This window comes from Garra rufa, chromosome 3, assembly GCF_049309525.1.
Source record: "Garra rufa chromosome 3, GarRuf1.0, whole genome shotgun sequence".
Classification (NCBI taxonomy): Eukaryota; Metazoa; Chordata; class Actinopteri; order Cypriniformes; family Cyprinidae; genus Garra; species Garra rufa.
In genome coordinates, this window is record NC_133363.1 from 26,333,825 (window position 1) to 26,352,961 (window position 19,137).

A 19,137-nucleotide genomic window follows, 5' to 3' on the forward strand; every position below is an offset into this window, starting at 1 on the left:
ATTGACACTTAATCAGGACCCCTTGCCGTCGCTTTTTTGGCATGCAGAGTCCTTCAGTGTTTTCAGTTGTTTATCTTAATTTTATGGTTTGCATGCATTTGTAAAAACTAGAAATAATTTTATATAAATGTATACTTTAATTAGAGCACCTAAGCCCACCCCTACCCTAAACCTACCCACTTCTGAACAATATAAAACACGTAGCAGGCGAATATAAGTACAGTCACAAGTATTTATTGTAAAAACTGACCTTACACTGACCAGTATAAAAGCATTACAATCAAGTCCTGTTGCATTCTGAGTCTTCTGAAGCCATACAATATCTTTATGCGAAGAAGAGAGTAAAACATAAGGTTTTAATCGCTGAAAAAGATCCCGCTCCATTAACGCGCTTATATCTCATTTAAAAATAAGTCCCATAGCATGACACAATCAGTCACGAGACACACAAGAGCCAATAGCTGACGTTAGGCTTCTTCTGGCAGCATTTTTTGCGCACACAGGATGAGCTTTACGGCGGACGGAGAAGGTGATCGTGTCTATTCCTCTCACAAATCAGTTGTTTTGAAGACTTCTCTTTTGAATAAATTATAACTGTAGTAATTGTATCTGCCTGTTATATCTTGGGTTTTATTGACAAATGGTAGGTTTAGGGGCAGGGGTTGTAATATAAATAAAACTGTTGTGACAGTTTACATTGAAAAAATCAGACCCCAACACATATGCAATAATAACATTAGTACCAAATATATCATTTAATCATGACAATGAAATTCCCAGTGCCTGTCGTGTCGGCATATTGATACTGAGGGGTTTCTCATTTAAAGCGTTGGAGGACCCTGCACGTCGAGAAATGACATTAAAGAGTACCCTGAGCGTCAAATATGTGACGAGTTGGGAGTGAGAATGTGTTGTTAAAGCTCAAATGAAACTACGAGCATGTCAGATCTGCGTCACATTCAGCAGTGGCATCTCTTAGAGTAATAGCAGCCAAATAACCTAATAACCCACCATAGTATTTAGTGTTTAATAACTTTTCAGAATTCAGTTTCTGTATATTTCATACTTGCTAAACGGCACAGGTAAATAATAGGTTTGCGTGAAGATTGTTTCAAGTTCACTTAAATTAGAAGTTGTAAGTCTTATAAATGTTCAAATTGATAGCTCTCAATTATACTGTAATGTTGATTGCCTTTAGTCAATGGTTGAATATTAGGAAATAAAAGAACAACTTCCTAGAAACATCAATGTTATTGCTATCAGTGATACTCACATTCAGTCATAAATATATTTAACAAATATTAAAAATATAATGTCTTTATGTTGTTTCTACATAAATTTGAAGATTGAATGTGAAATTATTGCAATATAAATGTATATTTAAAAACTTTATTTTATGTTAGGTTGAATTAATCATGATTAATTTCAGAAAAAAATATGTAGTTAATTAGTTTATTTGTTTTAAATCGATTGACAGCTCTATTACTATTTCTTTTACATCTGTATTTTCACAGCAAAGATAAAAACTCCTTGAATACAGCCAGTAATATGAGAACAAAATAGTGCCGTGTGCAGTCGAAAGTGTGTATGATGTGTAGTTGCAGAATCATTTTTATAGACATTCGTGGGTTTGTGGCAAAAGATCCTCCTCTTTGTCTTTCGTGGGTGCCTCCTACACACACCAGCGCCTTTCCACCCACTAAAATTCCTGGATCACGCACACAAAAAAGCTTTGATTTTCCAACCAGGGTATACAGTATGTACTCATACTTTTGCTTTTTAAACCTAAAACATAAGATTACAACTTTAGCATCTTTAAAATATATTATAATCAATAAGAAATAATCACAATATCTTACTTTTAAGGACTCTTTCAAGAAAAGAAAAAATATGTTAAATGTGTGCAAGTCAATTCCACTGAATGACATTTGAAGAAAAATTGATGTGATTTGTGTTTTATGTTTGTTTGCTTATTTACTATAACATGGAAAATGCTGGAAATACTGTTCTGTTTTATAGTATTGGTTTTGATTTATTTTGAGTATTTGGCAACTGAATTTCAATATATAAGTTAATATTAAAAAAACAATAACTTAATCTTAAAATAAAATATAAGCAATGCAATCCTAATTCAAAATATGCTGTAATAGAACATTGGGCCGAACATATTTAAATTAATTTATGTAAAAGATCTTTTGATGTAAGGGGAGTCAGATAAGGAACAATAATACGTGTGCTATGTGTGAGCTGGGTCTGACTTTTTTTTTTTAATGGGAAAAGCCTTTTCCCACCCACTCGTGTGTGCTGTGATGTGCATGTGGGTGGCTGGAGTTACACTGGTTATGAAACAGATTAGTGGTCATGAAGGACTCAGAGTCTGCGTGTCGTGCATTTCTCTCTGTCTCTCATAGCAACACTGCAGGACAGCATCGGCTACGCTCTCCTCATTTCATCCTTCTCAAATTTTCTATTTTTAAAACAGCATAGAAATAAACCTAAAAAAGTTAATCCCAGTCCTCTTAACTCTGTATGTCCCTACAAAACACTTTTGGTATTTCAGATAAAGAGCTTTATTTGATCATAATGCTTAGTGTATGACTTGAGCTTGGGATGTCAGCTTTGTTTGTTTGCTCTCACTCAAATCCACCAAATAGAGGGGTGACGCAATTCAGGAGAGCAGCTAAACTGAGCGGCTACCCATTCTTCATCCCCATTTCATCCATGTTGTGTTTAGCTGATGCCACAATAGTGCAAATTAAATTTTCTCTCTATTTGTAGTCCACATTGACACTGCTTGACAAATCACAGCTCAAGAGGGACAATTTGCTGTTTGTGACTGAGTATGTAAAGGAGATAGATAGAAGCATTTTGAATTGTTATGTTTAAGTCAAGCCTGTAGAGGATGTCATGAAGCTTCAGGCTAAAAAATGGCATTGTTCCAGTAAATCTGTGATCCGTGATACTCTAGTTTATTTTGTAAGATGCTGGTGTGCTTTAAAATGTCTTGCTTAAACAGGAAAGCTCTTTAGGGAGCTTGGGTTTCACTGTGCTGCATTTTAATGAAGTTCTAAACATAAGTTCAGGAGGAGACTGATCGTTCTGTCCTTCACACAAGCGTCTTTAAGGAACCACCTAATTGTCTCCAGTTTACAGGGGTTATCGCCAGAGTCACCACTTTAAGTGCTGGAGCTATTTAAAGTCGGGTGGATTCTGATTGACTAGCTTATTAGCTGGACAAAAACTAAAAAAAATAGCTAACTTTGTTCATTTAAAAAATAAATAAATAAATAAATAAAAATCTATCTGTGACTTTATATCTCACAATTCGGTATTTTTCTATATCTATATCGATATTCTATATCTGTATATACAACTGCAATTTTAGGATAAACTGAAATATAAACTTAAAATTGTGAGATATAAACTCTTCTGAGTAGAAAAGTTGGAATTGCGAGAAAATAAGAATAAGAATTGTAACTGAAATCTAAAATTGAAATTGTGAGATATAAATGTAGAAAAAAAGATAATTCTGAAAGATATTCCAAAGATTTTGTTCCTTTGGAAGCTTGTTTAAATGGAAACCTTAGGATAGGATAGGATAGGATAGGATAGGATAGGATAGGATAGGATAGGATAGGATAGGATAGGATAGGATAAAATAAAATAAAATAAAATAAAATAAAATCTGCGACTTTATATCTCACAATTCTGTCTTTTTTCTCTTCTGAGTGTATATCTGTATAAACAACTGCAATTTTAATATAACCTGAAATATAAACTCAAAATTGTGAGATATAAAAAAAGGTTGGAATTGCAAGAAAATAAGTCAGAATTGTAAGATAAAAATTTTTATTAAATTAAATTAAATGATTAAATATACATTTTGACTGAATTTGTAAACTAAACTCAAAATTGAGATGAAAAAAGTTGTGAGTTTTGAGCTTATATCTTATATCTCACAATTGCAACTAGTAAAAATCTATTTGTGACTTTATATCTCACAATTCTTTTTTTTTCTCACAATTCTGAGTGTATATCTGTATATACAACTGCAATTTTAATATAACCTGAAATATAAACTCAAAATTGTGAGATATAAACTCAGAATTCTGAGTAGAAAGGTTGGAATTGGAATTGCAAGAAAATAAATCAGAATTGTGAGGTAAACAATGTAATTAAACTAAACTATTAAATATACATTTTGACTGAATTTGAAGTTGTAAACTAAACTCAAAATTAAGAGGAAAAACTATTGAGTTTTGAGCTTATATCTTGTAATTCTTTTTTGCCTGATAAACAATTTTTTCTTGTTTCTGCTTTGAAATAAAATAAAATAAAATAAAATAAATATAATTGGAATCACTTTCCGACTGATTTTTTTTTCTGAGTTTATATCTCACAATTTTGAGTTTATATTTTATTTTATTATATGAGGTTAATTTTAATATAACCTGAAATATAAACTCAAAATTGTGAGATATAATTCTGAGTAAAAAAGGTTGGAATTCCAAGAAAATAAGTCAGAATTGTGAGATAAAAATTTTATTAAATTATTAACTCTTCATTTTTACCTGAATTTGAAGTTGTAAACTAAATTCAAAATTGAGAGGAAAAGGGTATTGAGCTTATATCTTGTAATTTTTTTCTTAAAACTGTTTTTTTATTATTATTATTATTTTATTTATTCATTTAATTTTAATTTTATTATTTTTTTGTGATCACTTTTTGTCTCACAGTTCAACACAACAAATGTTATTTATTAAGATCTCGACTTTTTTATTTTTATTAAGTTTTCTCTTTTTTTATGGCTGCATCATGCATAAGCATTTTTTCTTTTTACGTTGACTCTACTTTTACTCTTCCTATGAGTAAACAGTATTAGCAACACTTGAGGAGGTGGAGCAGAAGGCTACAACTTTATCATCATAGACACAACAGTGACTTAGTCAGCCAGCTCAAGTGTCCAGGAAACTTGAATAAATATAAAATATTTGACAGAAGTCATTTTGTTTTCTTGTGATCATAAGAAAACAAAACAGAACAAAAATAATAATTGCCTCCTGGAGATCCTAGTGCTTCTCAATGTGCATGGATGGGCTCCTTATCACAAAAATATATGTTCAACATCCAACTGTTAACACTCTCTCTTGTCAATCCACAGCACTAATCATCAAAGGCATGAACTGTCTCATTCTAAGAGGATTCTATCACTTCTATCAAAAACAGGCCTTGGAAACTAAATAGATGACATCACCTTAGTTGGTGCTCGCCATTTTTAGAACAGCAGGACGACACACATTAATCTCTTCAAAGCTCTGCTCTTGACGGTTCGAAACAGTGTGGGCAGGTCATCTTTAGAGAGGCCCGCTGATGTATACAAAGTGCTTGAGTTTGGAGAGCCATCTCCATAACAAACGGCTGGAGGGCGAGGTATTGAGGAGATACACATGCCTCCCCTCTACAGGGTCCTCTCCTTCTTCGGTGCGTTTCCACACCCTTTCCAGGGCCGTTTGCATCATTTGTCGCAGCGCAGTGGAAAATCCTTCCATCGTGAGGGCAGCTGGTTTGTTTTGGCAGGTGCCTGCCTCACCGCACTTATCAGCGAACTCTCGGCAGTGCCTAAACATGCAGGGTTTTCCTCAAACACTGTATCTCATTGTTGTTTAAATCTGTTGTCCAAGCCATTTGGATGGTTCCCACATTGTATAAAGAAGCTTGATTTTAACATCAGCCATTGGGTATACACATTCATTCAAGTTAACAACTGTTAATGTTTTCATTGATTAGTTATGCTTTTTTTTTTATTGTGTGTGCGTTGCAGGTAAAGTGGAGTGGCAGTCCTGTGGAGTATAGTCTTGAAGGAGAGTTTCCAGAAATGCTCTTCACTATCAACAGGGAAGGAATCATTTACCTGAATGCTCCTCTGGACAGAGAAACACAAGACCAGGTAAAAGATAAAAAACTTTTTGCATACTTTTATAGTTTGCTAAACCCTGTCTGAATGTTACAGAATGACTACAGAAACTCTAATGTGCAATAATTAATCTCTAATGTCATTTTGTTGTTTTGCTTTTGAATATTTAAATTATAAAACAAGAGTGAGAGCTGTGAAACTTGAGTCTGGTGTTGCCCCAACCTCATTTTTACACTCCAATATTATTTATTGATGCTGATTTTTTATGCGTTTATTATTATTTCTTTAATCAAGTAGTCCAGCAGGGACGTTAATGCTTGAGCCCAGTTCTGCACACTAGCACGTTTTTGGCAGAACACCAAGTCCTCTGTCGTGCTTGAGGATTATATGAACTAGTAAATAAATACTGCACCTAAATATACCATTCTAAATCCCAATCATTTGTTACTAATCATACAGTGTTGTTACATGACTTCTCTTTTCCATCTATGTAACTCCCTCCACTGCCACATTCACACAGTAGCAGAATACGGCCAGTCATTAATACGGTTGCGTTATTTACGAGAGTGACAGTTGCAAGTTTAGCATTGTTTTTGTACTGTACATGACAATGTTAAAGGGATAGTTCACCCAAAAATTAAAATCTGTCATTAATTACTCACCCTCAAGTCGTTCCAAACCGTAAAACCTTTGTTCATCTTCAGAACACAAATTAAATAATTTGTTGGTGAAATCTGGGAGTTTTCTGACCCTGCATAGACAGCAACACAACTGATACAGTCCCAGGCCCAGAAATGTAGTAAGGACTAGGGCTTTCCCCAAAAGGTGACTAACCGTTAGTCAGCTAATAAGAGGCTTGGTCGACCAAAATTGTATTGGTGTATTAAAACTACAAGTTGCGAAGTTACAAAGTCCATGACGGACAGATCATTAATAGCTGCTCTATGTGGTAATATAGTACATCGGGCAGGACATCTAAACCTGCCTCTATCATTCATCAACCTCAAATATGACTTTTCATCTGAAAGATGTATGTAGTAGCAACTTTACATGGCAGCTCAATCTAATGTTAACCTAGAAAAATGTGCACTATTCAAGTCTCCGCAGAGTGTGGAAGCTGAATAATAGCACGCTTACTGCATCACAGATGGAGGCGCCGGTGTGGTCACATGCTCTTAAAATACTCCATAATTTTTGGTTATACAGATAAAAGTAATACATCTTTCGAATCTGTAAAGACTCTGTTTATTTTTGTGCACTCAGAATAACAATGAAATGTTGCACTTTTGTAAAATAATTAAAGCAAATAGGATGCACTTTCTGCCGCCTCAGTCTTTGTGAACTTGAGCGTGAAACTTTAAAACTCCATGTATACTTGCCTTACAGACATGAAAAATATATATAGAGAGAGTGACTTTTAAATGAAACAAATATTCTCAGATAATGTAATCTGTATGAAACATGCATACAGGTGAATTAACTACTGCGGATATGACAAGTCAGTGTGGCCGACTTCATCTCTTAAGCCGAAAACAAAGCACTAGTTTATCAATAAATTATTAAAATGTCAGTGCAATCTCATTGCTGTTTTTCCCTGACACATTCATAATTAATATATCTACCGGTGCGCTGTGGCAAGCTTTTTTATGCATGTGCTTGAGCACTTATTTGGCTATGTAGGCAATTAAAGGCTCATTATTATGATTTATATGGTTTATTAATAAACGTGTAATAAATCTTTAGTCGAAGTCAGCCCTAGTAAGGACATGAAATTGAAATTGTCCATGTGACATCAATAGTTCAACTGTATACTTTTTATGCACAAAGAAAACAAAAATAATGACTTTATTGACTCTGTCCAACAATTTCTTCTTTTCTGCTTCAGTCTCTGCCACCATTTACATAACACGCAGGAAGAGAAGAAGTCATTAAAATAATATAATTACGATTGAACCACAGATGTCACATGAACTATTTTAACAATGTCCTTACTACCTTTCTGGGCCTTGAAACTTTCAGTTGCATTGCTGTCTATGCAAGGTCAGAAAGCTCTTGAATTTCATCAAAAATATCTTTTTTGTGTGTGTGTTCCGAAGACGAACAAAGATCTTACAGGTTTGAAATGGCATTAATGACAGATGACATTAGTGACATAATTTTCAATTTTGGGTGAACTAGCCCATTTATACATCCACAGACATGCTGCTGTGTGCTTGTAAGAAAAATATGAAATAACCACCATACATAACATACAATAAATCACTCCATAGCAGATCTATACAGGTGGAGCTGATGAAGGTGGAGTTTTTCTTGTGCAGCAAGCTAATTGGCTGCTAATACAAAAGAACCAGTCAGCTGCGCCATGTGAATAATGATGTCATTATTTTATTGAATTACACTGCGCTACAGTTTCATGTCAAAACTTTAGATTTGTTAACCCCAAACACTGACGGTGTGAACAAAGCCTAAGGGACAGTTTTACTAAGCTTATGCAAGTGCAAACCATCTTTTGGTGTTAAAATAGTACCGTCAGTATTTACTAAAGACGCACAGTAAAGAATTAGCAAAAGGCATGGATACAGTTATTTTTGCTCCTGACCTTATTGAATACGCATTTGTAGGTGTTTCTTTTTAAGACGGAAAATTTATGGGAGAAGAGTATTAAAATGAATCACGCAATGCGTTTTACTAACACTTGCGCTTATCAAATTACTGGTATTTGTGCCATTATTTAATGCCCTAAAAAAGCATGTCTTAAAGCAGGCGGTAATTTGCTCCGCTGTTGGTAGATGGTGTTCTTTAATGTGCACATTGTCAGTAAATCACATGCAGAATTTTCCCCTCCCATCTGCGCTTTTATGGAATTGCGCTCTAATGCTAACTTGCCCTGTTTAGTAAATATGGCCCTAAATGTCCTTTGATGTTCCAGTGTATATTGTATGTCTTACTGGAGATTCCCCGCCATCAGATAACTAGCCACTTTTACATCTTCACATTTATTAATAAGCCTTTGAATTTTAGACAACAGGTGTTTTAGCTACAGAGAAACAAATGTATTTTTCATACTTTTTATTTTGTTTTAAATAATTTTTATTTTTACTATGTGGGATTTTGGTGAGCATCATTACTTTTCATCACATACTTAAAGGTCCCATATTGTCAAAATCGTAATTTCCTGGCTTTTTTCATGATAACTGAGGTCTAGGGGCTATGTAACTACCATATGAGTTTTAAAACAGTCAATCCACAGTAAACTGCACACAGCCTGCTTAAAGTAGCTGTTCATTTTCACCAGCCGCTGTGACTTCCGTAACGATGTGACGTCCGATCTACTCAGTCACCGCCTTCAGCCACCACCCCGAGCACCAATCACGTCCCACCCTCCTTTTGTCAAACCCAGACAATATCGTGTCCATAACATTGCTAAGAAACAACAACACGAAAACAAGTCGAGAAAACCCTGTTCAGTCGATAGATGTCAAAACTGCATCATTGCACAGGCTTCAGAACAACGTGAATATAAGAGACCAGTGGCATGTCAACTTCAGCCTCTTTCACACAGCGATTCCGGTAAATACACGGATAATGTTTCCCATGATTTGTTCCGGAATTGTTTGATTTGGTTCATTCACAGTTGTTTTCCAGAATCTGTGCGTGCTTTACACACAACCCATAAAGACATGTGACATTTGGATGTGAGATGTAATGCGACGCGTACGTTTCACTAAACTGAAACTAACCTGAACAAACTAACCTGATCGCTGCTTCATTCCACTTTGCACGTATTTTTTTGTTGTGAAGAGTCGCAGGGTAACGTTCATCATCACTACAACACTGCCTTTATGGTTCTGGCTTTTGTTCACACAGCGCTCGTTCCCGTAATTTTCCAGAATCAGCGCGCATTGTGAAAGGGGCTTTACTAAAGCAACAGTTATGTAGCTTACTGCATTCGGTGTTTGAAAAAGAAAAAACATTAATGATCATTCTGAAATATCTTGTTGAGTATCAGCAGGCTAGGCTCTCTCTATGGCTCTGGGTTCGGCTACAACGATACATGACCGTAGTTACCTGTGATTGGCCTGGCTGTGCGTCACTCAGAAAACAACAGGCCAATCAGAAGAGAGGCTCATGAATATTAATTAGATGGGCCAAAATCGACCTGTTTTTGACAGAGCTCCTAAAAAAGGAGCTGTAAAAATATTTTGAGATGGATTTTGGCACTTATACCGCAAATATATATTCTTAAGGACATCAACAACTAAAATAAACCTCCAGAAATGTGTACAATATGGGACCTTTAAGGCCACAGATGACTATAATACATCGGCAGATGACATACTAATTTCTTTGCAAATGTGAATCCCTTTTCCCTTTTAGTTTCATATTGACATAGTGGTAGAGAGGCCAGATGGCAGAGAGATTGCTAAGCCCGTGGAGCTGCGAGTGATGGTGGGCGACGCCAATGACAATAGACCCACGTTCCCACAGATGCAGTACCACACTGTGGTCAAGGAGCTTGCAACTAAAGGTTACACACACATACCCAGACACTATATAAATGCTATTTACATGCTAAACAAAGCAGGATCTTCTGCTTGCAGGTACAGAGATTCTCACAGTCCAAGCAGCCGACAACGACGATCCGAAAACCGATAACGTCCGGATATTTTATCGCCTGGTGGGACAGATGCCTGAGACTCCCCGAAATTTGTTTCGTGTGGACAGGGACTCAGGAGTGATCACAGTGCAGGCGGACAGCATGGAGGGCACCGCTCCACAGTACACACTCACCATCACGGCAGAGGATGCTAAAGGTCGACAATCCCCAACACTGATCAATGCTAAATTAGTGTGGTAGAATGGCACCACATAATTAAACCGGTGTCATTTTGTGCAATTTTTCCTGATTGGTTTGTATAATTAGAGACACCTTTTTCAGATTTCACATTGTGATGCTTAAACATAATTTCATGTAACACTTGAGGTAGTTACTGTAGTTATGCAGCTGCTAGATGGAGCTGCTATAATTGATCTCTGTAATTTTATGGACCCCAGTAATGGCTCTCAAAATGTCACTTCTTTCCACACACACGGTGTGACTAGTATGTCAGTTGACATAAATAATATGCCATGTAGAATATGGTACGCTGTGAGACAGAAACATGAGATTGTGCAAGACTTTTTATGCTTGATATTAATAGCCGTCAACAGAACTAACTAATGGTGCAATATTGTTATAAATAGTTAATCAATATGTTCTCTGACTTGTTTCTCAGGGCTGAACAGCTCCTGCACAGTCATAGTCAAAGTTCTGGATGAAAACAACAACCCACCAATCTTTTCCCATCATGAGGTATGGACTGTGCACTATGGGTACCGCTATGTTTTGTGAATGAGATCAGTTCTCTTTAGACACTTGATGTTTTTGCTGTCTTCTCAGCTTTTCTCTCTCCCTTTATTTATCTTTATGTGTTAGTGTGTGTGTGTGTGTGTGTGTGTGTGTGTGTGTGTGTGTGTGTGTGTGTGTGTGTGTGTGTGTGTACAAGACCTGGGCTCTAGAAAATGTGATTTACAGAGACAGATGAGATAAAGAGCTTTCTGGGGGAATCCATGCTTTAATCTCAGGCTTATGGACTTGTAATAATTTAGCCGGGAGTGTTTCTTTTTTTTTAGTTTTGAGCACTACAAATGGACAATGTTCACAGCTATAATTGGTTATACCAATCACATTTATTCACATGAATTCTGCATTTAAGTCCTGTGACCAATGATGATCCTGGATCATTTTTCATTCACTTTTATTATGTCTTGCACATTTGAAAAGAGCATTGTTTTTAATTACAGAGTTATTGATTTGTTTTGTTATTTTCAAGGTTATATTCAAGGTACCAGATCTCTACCTTAAAATTACAAAATTACATTAGGAATGAATGATGCATAGCATATCAATTGACCATTCACAAAACTCCTTTTGCAAAGACCCACCCCCCTTCATTACTGTTGCTGTTACTGTTCATTACGTTATTGGGGCCGCTTCAACTCGCGGACATAAACCACCTGCGGAGGTGTAAAATACTTGAGTAATTTTACTTGATTACTGTACTTAAGTATTATTTCGGAAAAGATTTGTACTTTACTCAAGTACAAATTAAACTGAGTACTTGTACTTTTACTTGATTACATTTCTGAAGAAAAAACAGTACTTTTTACTCCTTACAATTTTATGTCATCTTGAAAAGTATATTACATTTTTATTGTATCTTATGCACATTAAATATGGTAAACAGCAGCTCAAACATGCATGCCTGCTGTGACAATCAATGCTCAGTGTTTTCATGCATCAAGCACACACACATTGCTACTTTAGTTATTACTTTTATCAGGTAAATAGCTGGCTTTAACCCTTTATAGGGCACTCATTGAAATACTTGGAAATTCTAAAATTCAACCCCAGAGTGTTATTGGAGGTTATTACAAGACCTTTAAACTTTTGTGACTTAAAATGTTTTTTTATGTTTTTATGTTGAAAATTAGGTTAAATGAATTGATCATATATAGTCACTTGCCGGTCTATGGTAACTTTTCCCCCCCAAAAAATGTGTATACATTTTAAATATAAGGCATAAATAAATACATAAAACATATATAATATTCATAGAATATTTATTTAGAAACAATTTACACACACATTTTATATATATATATATATATATATATGTATATGTATATATATATATATATATGTATATATATATATATATATATATGTATATATATATATGTATATGTATATGTGAACACAAAAACTTAACAGAATATTTATTTAGGAAATTAAAATTTTTGCTGTCTTCCTCGTCAGAACCCTAGATGGGGTCAGCTGGCACAACAAAACTGACTTCTATCCATAGAATTGTTGAGTAGACAGCTGCGAAAGAAAAGGTTTCTGAGTCAGTATCAAGCCCATGTTGATTTGTTTGTGAAAGAAAAGTGCAGATCTACTAAAAACATATAATATTCACATAAATAGTAAATTTATAATAAGAACTGAAAAAAATAGCATTAAGTACTGGTGGTACCACCTATTTTAGCAGAAATAATAAACACCAATCTATTGGTACTAAAACCAAAATTACAAATTTTTCACTGTTTATTTCTTGATCATTTCAATAAATGGTTTAAGTTTGACACTGGATTACTGCATCATGGTATACAAGCCTTTGCAATATTCAGTGGACAAAAAACAGGCATAAAAACAGCCAAACTATCACTTGCCTTACTTTTACCTGAACCGGGCGTATGTCTAAAAATGATCACTCTGTTGTGTTACCACAAACGGGCGTATGATCAAATATGATCACACCATTTTTTTTACCACATCGTTCACTAATTTATAGAAATCAAACGCAAACAATGTCTATATCACCATATAACACAACTATTCAGCTATATAATGTGTGAGTTTTATTGACTTACCATTGTGCATTTCGATGCTTTCTCCGTTTTTGTGGGACAAAGTAGGAGCGTAAATCAGCATTTTCTCATTCTGGAAGCACGCTGAAGTTTGAAACGCCCCAGACAACTTCCGATTGGTCAGATGCCATTGTGTCGCTATCCGTGACGTAGACTAACATCCGTTGATTGGCTGGGACAAATCCATGTGCTTACACGATCTCATACAAGGGAGGCAGACGCTATTGAAAATGTTCGATTAAGTGATCAAATATGGTGCCTCGCCCTATAAAGGGTTAAAACTTCACCATAAAATCTGAGGAAGCATATTGACGTAGCAAAATTGCGTTTTCCCCCAAAAAACGTTTATTCATTATTCGTTCATTATTTTTATAGAGCCATTAGCTGTGTAATATATTAGCTGAATGCACAACATTGAGTGCAAATGAAATCAGTGATAAGAATTTAAATACTGTTCATATTTTTGTGGGATTTTTTTAAATAAATGTTACAAATCTCAAAAAAAGTATTTAAATAAACATTGTATGCTAAATTAATTGTAATACATGTTTAGACATGTTCTTACCAGATAGTGGATAGGTTGCATTTACAATATGCCATTATATGACACATTGAGTAGGAATTAATATATTTTTAATCTTAATAATTACATTATTTGCTCATCCCAAATAAACAATTAAATGATTAATTATCCTTTTTAGACAGTGACGTTGAATAGACAACACAAAAAAGTGGCCTTTCAAAATGTTATTGTTTTATGTTTTAATTCTATGACTCTCCTCATTAATTCAACACATCATTGTATTCTGTCTGGACTATGTTTCTAGCCTCTGCATCACATCTTGCTCTTCAAAGGGATAGTTCACCTAAAAATGAAATTTCTCTCACTATTTACTGAACCTCTGTCATCCCAGATGTTTATGACTTTCTTTCTTCGATGAACACAAGCAAAGATTTTTAGTCCATATAATGCAAGGTGACAGGACCACTTCAGAAACCACCCAAAGTGAACACGACGGTCAAAATTAAAATATTAATATTTGTATTCTTTGTTTTACTTAAGAATACCCTGATTCATTAACAGGGGTTGCATACATTACTGTCATTTTCACTTAGTGTATAGTTTTTGAAGTGTCATTTTTGGATGTCCCATACACTTGTGTTAAGAGATGATTTTTCTAAAACACTTAGTTTGTGTTCATCTGATAAATGAAAGTCATGTGGGATGGCATGAGGGTGGAAAGGATGGAGTTTCCTTTTAGTTCCTTTTCTAGTATTTTTTTTCCGATGTGCTTCATTTTAATTGTTGTTGTTGCACTACGTGTTCAACCTGTGCCATTGCATTTTGTTTCATTCTCTCCCTTTAACCATACGTCTGTATGTCTGTCAGGAAAAAAAAAAGTACTTTTACTTTTTCAATACTTGAGTATTATTTCAAAGTTGTACTTTTTTACTTGTACTCAAGTATGTTTTTGGCAAGATACTTTCACTTGAGTAAAATTTTTGAGTACTTTTTACACCTCTGACCACCTGCTGCAACAGTATTAAAGTAGCCCAATTCCACGGGAAAACTTGGCAACATTGTGCTATATTGTCCAACAAGCTGTGGTACTCCCACACCACACATGTTCTTACGCAGTCAAAAATACATCGCAGAGCAAACAGGACAATGACAACGCCGACAGACAAGGCAAAGCAGGTTACTTCATGTATAAAACAAAGTTTTAGCTTACAAATTTTGTCATTTTTTCAGATTCAGACAATAAATACCATTTTATGGCTCTTTAACGTGTCTTGACAGATTGCAGTAGCGCCTCAGTTCAAGCGGCACATAAACCGATCATCTCTTTCTTCGTACCAGTTATAGCATAAAATAAACATGAATAAACATCAGAAGGTATTTTGTTTTAACCATGAAAAGACATCAATACACATATTTTTTAAAGTTCAAGTCCACAGATGTTAATCTTCTCTCTGGTCTGGTTTGTTTGGCAGACGAAAAATGCATATTCGGTGTTTTGATTGGCCAGATCGCCTGTCAATTAAAGCCGGTGCGAAGGGTAAATTATCCGCCAACCTTATATTGTATATTTTCAATGTATTGGGATCCGTTGATATTGGATATACTTCACCCAAACATGAAAATTCTGTCAACCTGTATGCATTTCTTTCTTCTGCAGAACACAAAAGTGTTTTGGTTTCCATTGACTTCTATTGTTCTGTTTTTTTTTTTTTTTTTTTTTTTTTGTATATACAAAACTGTTTGGTATACATAATAAAACATGGATTTGGAATGACATGAGGTTGAGTAAATCAGACAGAATTTGCATTTTTGAGTGAATGTGTGATGGCAAAAGTGAAGTCTTTAAGTCAATAAATTGAAACTTCTTTATTCATTTAAGAGTTCAAAAGAGTTCATAATGCTGAATCTGCCATTTTGTCCTAAAAACAAATCAGACAGGAGAGCAGATTAACTTCGGTGGACTGATGTGTATTGATGTTTTTCTGCAGTTTAAAGCAACACTAAGTAACTTTTCCCTCAACGCTCCCTCTACAGGTTGGAAGCGGAATTGTCAACACTAAAGAGTTGTTTTTACCTTAAAATAATGTTTCCGAACTCATGTCAGTGGTTCATCAACTCATAACAGGGTGAAACGGCACTTTCGTATTCGCTTTGCGACCCTCTATCGGCCATAACAGCACTATGTAAGTTTGGGTCGTCGGGTCGCGGTTTTGTAGTTCAAATGAGACTACAAATGCGACTTGCTTTACGGCAGGCTTCACAAAAGGTTTTCATACTTTTATAAAGTCATACAACATACTCTACCTTGTCACTGGACATCGTTATTTCCAAAGCCGGTCCTGGATAGCCTCCAAACAAATAACGTGCATGTGACGCGACGGTAGGCTAAATTATTAACGACAGCGGTAATGGGCAATTCCGCTTCTAACCTGTAGAGGGAGCATTGAGGGAAAAGTTACTTAGTGTTGCTTTAAATAAAATAAGTTCTGATGTTCATTCAGTTCATGTGTCATTGATCTAATAAAGCAGTACAAATCTGTCATGACACATTAAAGAGCCACAAAACCATATTTATTAAATTAAAAAATGTCAACATTTTAAAGCTGAGACCTTGTGTCATACCAGAACTAACCTACTTTGTCTTGTCTGTCTGCGTGTTGTCAGTAACAGTTGAAACACAATCACTAAAATAGAATTTAAAGTTAAGATTTTAGATTTCTCTTTTTTTAGACAAAATAGCGTAATGTATTTTAATTTATATAAGAATTATAGAATAGAAATTAAAACATTTAAATGTTTAGGTTATCAACCAGAACAATAAAGTAATTTTCACCATATATATATGTGACCCTGGACCACAAAACCAGTCTTAAGTCGCTGGGGTATATTTGTAGCAATAGCCAAAAATACATTGAATGGGTCAAAATTTTAGATTTTTCTTTTATGCCAAAAATCATTAAGAAATTAAGTGAAGATCATGTTCCATGAAGATTTTTTGTAAAATTCCTACTGTAAACATGTTAAAATGTAATTTTTGATTTGTAATATGCATTGTTAAGAACCTAATTTGGACAACTTTAAAGGTGATTTTCTCAGTATTTTTGATTTTTTTTGCATCCTCAGATTTCTGATTTCAAATAGATGTATCTCAGTCAAATATTGTCCTATCCTAACAAACCATACATCAATAAAAGCTTATTCATTGAGCTTTCATATGATGTATAAATCTCAGTTTTGTCAAATTTAACCTTATGACTGGTTTTGTGGTCCAGGGTCACATATAAAATGAAATGTATTGTGCTGTGATGTTAATGTAGAGTTTAACATTAAATATTTGCATAGCAAATCTGATTCTCCTATTTTTGGTCATTTTTTTTTACTCTGAGGTGATTTCTAAAAATTGCCACTTACTAATTTGTAGCGCTGTTTATTTGTGGTACAGGAATGCATTCGCTTATGCAGAACAGCCCTAAGTGCCTTTCTTATGTCATCATCTTTGTTCATTGATGCAGCCAAGTTGAATAATAAACAGTCAGATGATCACTCACTAAAGTGACGGAAAGAGATGAGCAAAAGGAGAGATGGAGAGCAGATGCAGAATGGAGGCAGGCAGTGGTCCCTGACTTCTGGAAAATACCCTGCGTGTTTACGCCTACGTGTTGTGAATAATACAGGAGATGTACGTGGGTGCAGACAGAGTGCTGGTGTGAAGATGGAGGGCAGCAGCAGTAGAAGGGTAAAAAGCAGCGCTGGCTTGAATTCAGCAGGTATATTTAGATCCGCTTTGAAAGAAGAGGAAGACATGCTCTGTTTTGCATTCTGGAAACATCCATAAAGCTAACCTCGCTGGCTGTGTGCCTTTCATTTCCATTATGTATCCGCTAATTTAGTTGACAGCGAATTTCAGTCACTATGATGCAGCCAAAACTTAGATGAATGATGTTCGGATGAATGCTGCTGTACTTAAATTATTAAACAGCGTTGTTTGCGGAAATACACAAACACACTCCTACATCTTTTATTCCCCTGCTAGATACTTAGTCATTCAGTTATCATTTTTTTCTATTCTTCCTCTGTTTTGTTATTTTTATTTCACTCTCTCTAGAAGTATAAACATTTTTAGAATGTCATGTCTGTGTGTCAGGAGTTTAGTTATGCAGTGCAAGCGCAGGGGGTGTGTTGACAATCCTTAGTTATGCAGACCAGTGAAAGAGTGACTTGCATCTGAATACAGCTTTTCTGAAATTCTGAACGTCAGCAACACTATAGCAAGTGAGCAGGGTTGTCTAGTTAGCATGGTTTTGTTAGCTCCTGCTGGTAGATGTTGTAATTGCACCATCTGAATTCAGAAAGCATGTTTATGGGGAAAAGTGGAACTGAATACAGGGGGCCCAAAGCTTTTGTATTTCGTATTATTATCAGTCTTGAATAGCATGTTGTGCTGATTATTATTTTTGTGGAAACCATAATACATCTTTTTCCGAATTCTCTGATGATTAGAAAACACAAAAGAACAGAATCTGTTTGAATTAGATTTAGTCATCATTTACTCACCCCCAAGTTGTTTCAAATCTATATGAATTTCTTTCTTCTATTTTTTAATATTTTTACTATTTAAAATAGCTGCTTTCTATTTGAATACATGTTAAAATGTAATATATTCCTGTGATCAAATCTAAGTTTTCAGCATCATTTTTCCAGTCTTCAGTGTCACATGATCCTTCTAATATGCTAATTTGTTGTTCAAGAAACAATTATTATTATCAATATTTGAAACAGTTCTCAGGATTCTGATGAATAGAAAGATCCAAAGATCAGCATGTATCTGAAATAAAAAAGCTTCTGTAACATTATACACTATACCATTTGAAAGTCAGTTACAAAAGATTCCTATTTCAGATAAATGTTGTTTCTTTCTATTTATCAAAGAAACCTGAAAAAAAATCTACTCAGCTGTTTTCAACATAATAATAATAATAATAATAATAATAAATGTTTTTTGAGCAACAAATCATAATATTAGAATGATTTCTGAAGGATCATGGGACTGGAGTATTGAAATCACAGGATTAAATTACATTTTAAAATATATGGCATCCTTGCTAAATAAAAGTATTAATTCCTTAAAAAAAACTCAAATTGTGAACAGTAATGTAGCCTATACTACTAATATTTAATTACATGACATGTTCTGTTTCTCTAAAAATGGTGATCACTCAGAAATGACACA

General features: G+C 34.8%; 1 protein-coding gene across 1 annotated transcript in view; it reads left to right on the forward strand.

Annotated features, from left to right (window-relative positions):
- The window catches only part of cdh16 (cadherin 16, KSP-cadherin), a 55,384-nt gene that overhangs the window by 10,796 nt on the left and 25,451 nt on the right, over window positions 1–19,137 (forward strand). The window contains exons 7-10 of the mRNA XM_073835842.1: window positions 5,822–5,947; window positions 10,292–10,442; window positions 10,516–10,728; window positions 11,191–11,267. Of these exons, the coding sequence (XP_073691943.1) occupies window positions 5,822–5,947; window positions 10,292–10,442; window positions 10,516–10,728; window positions 11,191–11,267 (567 nt within the window). The remainder of the gene's footprint in view (window positions 1–5,821; window positions 5,948–10,291; window positions 10,443–10,515; window positions 10,729–11,190; window positions 11,268–19,137) is intronic.